Source organism: Haliotis rubra, unplaced genomic scaffold, assembly GCF_003918875.1.
Source record: "Haliotis rubra isolate DU_JTF1 unplaced genomic scaffold, ASM391887v1 Scf494, whole genome shotgun sequence".
Lineage (NCBI taxonomy): Eukaryota > Metazoa > Mollusca > Gastropoda > Lepetellida > Haliotidae > Haliotis > Haliotis rubra.
Window position 1 is genome coordinate 182,948 of NW_025767184.1, and position 3,813 is coordinate 186,760.

Genomic DNA, 3,813 nt, shown 5'->3' on the forward strand with positions numbered 1-3,813 from the left:
CATTCTTTTGTACAGGACTGTGTAATTCAGTGCATACAATTTGAAATCCGTTTTCTTTTTGGGGTGCTCTCTAGTACACACGATCAACGTTTGGGAAGCGGCATGGGCTGAAGAACACCTGCAGTCAGGAAAATTTTGAGTTTTGAAAATATCGTTGATATAGAGTGTGTCATTGAAAACCATGAGAACATAAAATCTTTCACGGAGAGTCCAAATGAAGTGAAGCTGTCGAAGATGATCATAGAATACACAACATGCACTCCCTTCAAATATCCTCTTTCTGTCCTTGCCATCAAAACGCACTGAACTGTATATGTCTTTCTTGGGCGTTCTATACATCCAGAAGAAGGTACATCGGTCCATGTCGGGATAAAGAAATTGGATTGTCCCCTCAAAATCTAACTTTACTCTATGCATGTTTTTCAGGTTATGTGTTTCATAGAAGAATACATTTGTTTCATGCCCCTTCACCTTATACACAAACAGATGAGGAGTTTCATGTCTGAACACGTTTCCATAACCTGCCATTTGACACAATGTTTTTGTCTCAATCGCCTTCTGTTCAGTCCCATCTTCTCCATCTTTTGTATCAATCGCCTTTTGTTCAGTCCCACCTTCTCCATCTTTTGTCTGAATTGTCTTTTGTTCAGTCCCATCTTCTCCGCCTTTTGTCTCAGGAGCCTTTTGTTCAGTCCCGCCTTCTCCATCTTTTGTCTGAATTGCCTTTTGTTCAGTCCCACCTTCTCCATATTTTGTCTGAATCACCTTTTGATCAGTCCCACCTTCTCCACCTTTTGTCTCAATCACCTTTTGTTCAGTCCCGCCTTCTCCATCTTTTGTCTGAATTGCCTTTTGGTCACTCCCACTTCTCCACCTTTTGTCTCAATCGCCTTTTGATCAGTCCCACCTTCTGTACCTTTTGTCTCATTCGCCTTTTGTTCAGTCCCGCCTTCTCCATCTCTTGTCTGAATTGCCTTTTGGTCACTCCCACCTTCTCCACCTTTTGTCTCAGTCGCCTTTTGTTCAGTCCCACCTTCTGTCTCAATTGCCTTGTGTTCAGTCCCACCTTCTGCACCTTTTGTCTCAATTGCCTTTTGTTCAGTCCCACCTTCTGCACCTTTTGTCTCAATCCCCTTTTGTTCAGTCCCATCTTCTCCACCTTTTGTCTCGATTGCCTTTTGTTCAGTCCCATCTTCTCCATATTTTGTCTGAATTGCCTTTTGGTCACTCCCACCTTCTCCACCTTTTGTCTCAATCACCTTTTGTTCTGTCCCGCCTTCTCCATCTTTTGTCTGAATTGCCTTTTGGTCACTCCCACCTTTTGTTTCAATCGCCTTTTGGTCACTCCCACCTTCTCCACCTTTTGTCTCAATCGCCTTTTGTTCAGTCCCACCTTCTGTAGCTTTTGTCTGAATTGCCCTTTGTTCAGTCCCACCTTCTATACCTTTTGTCTGAATTGCCTTTTGTTCAGTCCCACCTTCTATATCTTTTGTCTCAGTGGCCTTTTGTTCAGTTCCACCTTCTGTCTCAATTGGCTTTTGTTCACTCCCACCTTCCGTACCTTTTGTCTGAATTGCCCTTTGTTCATTCCCACCTTCTGTACCTTTTGTCTCAATCCCCCTTGGTTCAGTCCCACCTTCTATATCTTTTGTCTGAATTGCCTTTTGTTCAGTCCCACCTTCTGTACCTTTTGTCTCAGTCGCCTTTTGTTCAGTCCCACCTTCTGTACCTTTTGTCTCAGTCGCCTTTTGTTCAGTCCCATCATGTGTATCTTTTGTCTCAATCGCCTTTTGTTCAGTCCCACCTTCTGTACCTGTCATCAGCTGGAATAGAATTTCTCCATGGGAATTCAAACGGTACTGGGTCAGTTGTCCTTGAAAGATTTTGGTGAGATGGCATACCATACCACCTTCTGTTATATTGCAGTTGTGGGATATATTGCATGAAGCAAGGGATTCCAGAAGCGATGCTCCTCTGGTTTCTGCTATGCTATCGCCGCTAACGACTGCGCTTGTGCAACAAACCAGAACACCAAACATATGCCATTGAAACATACTGATGGTTCCGACGGTAGAGTTTCTATATCACATACAGGACGTTTTCTGAGGAACTGGCTTCCAGTAAGTTTGAAAATACAGTAGAGTGTAGCTGTACTGCTTGATTTTGGAACTGGCTTCTAGTATGTTTGAAAATACAGCAGTGTGTAGCTGTACTGCTTGATAATTGTTTCCCTGTGACTGCCTATGATCACCGAGTCCTCCTAAAAACAAACGTAGAACATGTGTGACATAAAGTTAGTTGGTGAAATTATAAAATAATGGTATCCGTTTACAAAGCAATATATTTATTACAGTTTTTCAAAATCAATTGATTAATGAGAATTCAAATTATTAAACAGATCCTTGGGCGTTTTCACATTGAACTATTTATCATGCTTGACCCTGATTCATTAATTAACAAAAATGGAGGATCACAACCTTTTAATAAGTTTTCGATGTGTATATCGTGAATGGACAATACGACATAGCCGTAGAATGACCTGCCCAAATCTAGACTGACAACCCAAGTAGGTATAACAAATACTACTAAAGTGTCCCTCTTCATTAGCACGACATCCCGACCATAGCATCTAATGACACATTTACAATAACTGTATGGGATAGGAAGGGGTGTTACAAACTTGTTGAGTGCTGCTTTGGCAGGGTTACCATCTAAAAATAAATCCTTGTCCTCGTCAGGTTTCTATTTTCAAGACAAGTTAAGACGGTTAGTTTTAGATTTTGAAAATTTGAATTCATATTCTAAACACCTTTCATTAATTATATTTAAACACATTTGCAGTTGTGGGTACAATGTGTGAGTCAGTGAGTGAGTTAATATTAAACGTCACATCGGCAATATTTCAGCCATATCGTGACGAGAACTTTTGATATTGAAATGAAATATATGTATATTATAAAAAACCTGCCGACGAAGGACAGTAAAACAACTAGAATATCACAGATATGTATGTAAAACTAGTAATTAAATCTAAAACGTTTTAACTATAGGGGAAAAACAATACAGTATAAAAATGGTCACCATACAAGGGACCATGGGGACTTATATCACTTTTGCTACCTGCATGGACCCTAGTTGGATTTACACCACCCCTTCAGCAATTGGCGACAGAAGAGAAATCTAGCCATAAATTAAAAGCACACATATTCTACGATTAAAAACGTGGCAAGCCTAAATTTACTTTGAAAGTTTTTGGGACTTGCGTACCCTCACTGGAGGACAATAATTTTACGCTACTTCAACCCCCTTTGAGGATACAGCCACTACCAAACTAAGTTGAAAATCTGAACTACCAATTATAAAACCTCATCTATTTACAAAACATATATCAAAATTCATTTAACAAGTCTATCTCTTTTAAAAAATCAATGATTAAATGATAATTAACATTACTAAAAAGGTCCTTTACTGTTTTGACATTATAATATCTATCCCTTATGATGGAGAATTCAACACAGTCAAGCAGGACATGCTTGACCGTGGTTCTCTCATCACAAGGGATACAAAACGGAGGGTCCTAACCTTTCAATAGGTACTCATGAGTATATCTTGTGTGGCCAATACGACATCGTCATATGATGACCTCTTCAAATCTGGACTGACAACCCAAGTAGGTGTAACCTAGAGTTAGTTTTATTGCATGTAATTTATTGATACCTACTCGGGCATCCCACTTCTTTTGCATCAGATCACGGATGTAAGTTCTAATGCTTGCTTTGTAATCAGAGTATGGGATCAGAAGTGGCGTGACAG

The 3,813-nt window shown here is 40.0% G+C and overlaps 1 protein-coding gene across 1 annotated transcript; it reads right to left on the minus strand.

Annotated features, from left to right (window-relative positions):
* Positions 1-803: 803 nt before the first annotated feature.
* Positions 804-1,904, minus strand: LOC124291514 (S-antigen protein-like). The gene has a single exon (XM_046728514.1). It carries the CDS (start codon positions 1,902-1,904, stop codon positions 804-806), a length of 1,101 nt encoding a protein of 366 aa, XP_046584470.1.
* Between the last annotated feature and the right edge of the window lie 1,909 nt (positions 1,905-3,813).

What these genes read in the sequence shown, in the direction of transcription:
- LOC124291514 (XM_046728514.1), bottom strand. Translation starts at nt 1,904, where the DNA reads ATGGTATGCCATCTCACCAAAATCTTTCAAGGACAACTGACCCAGTAC.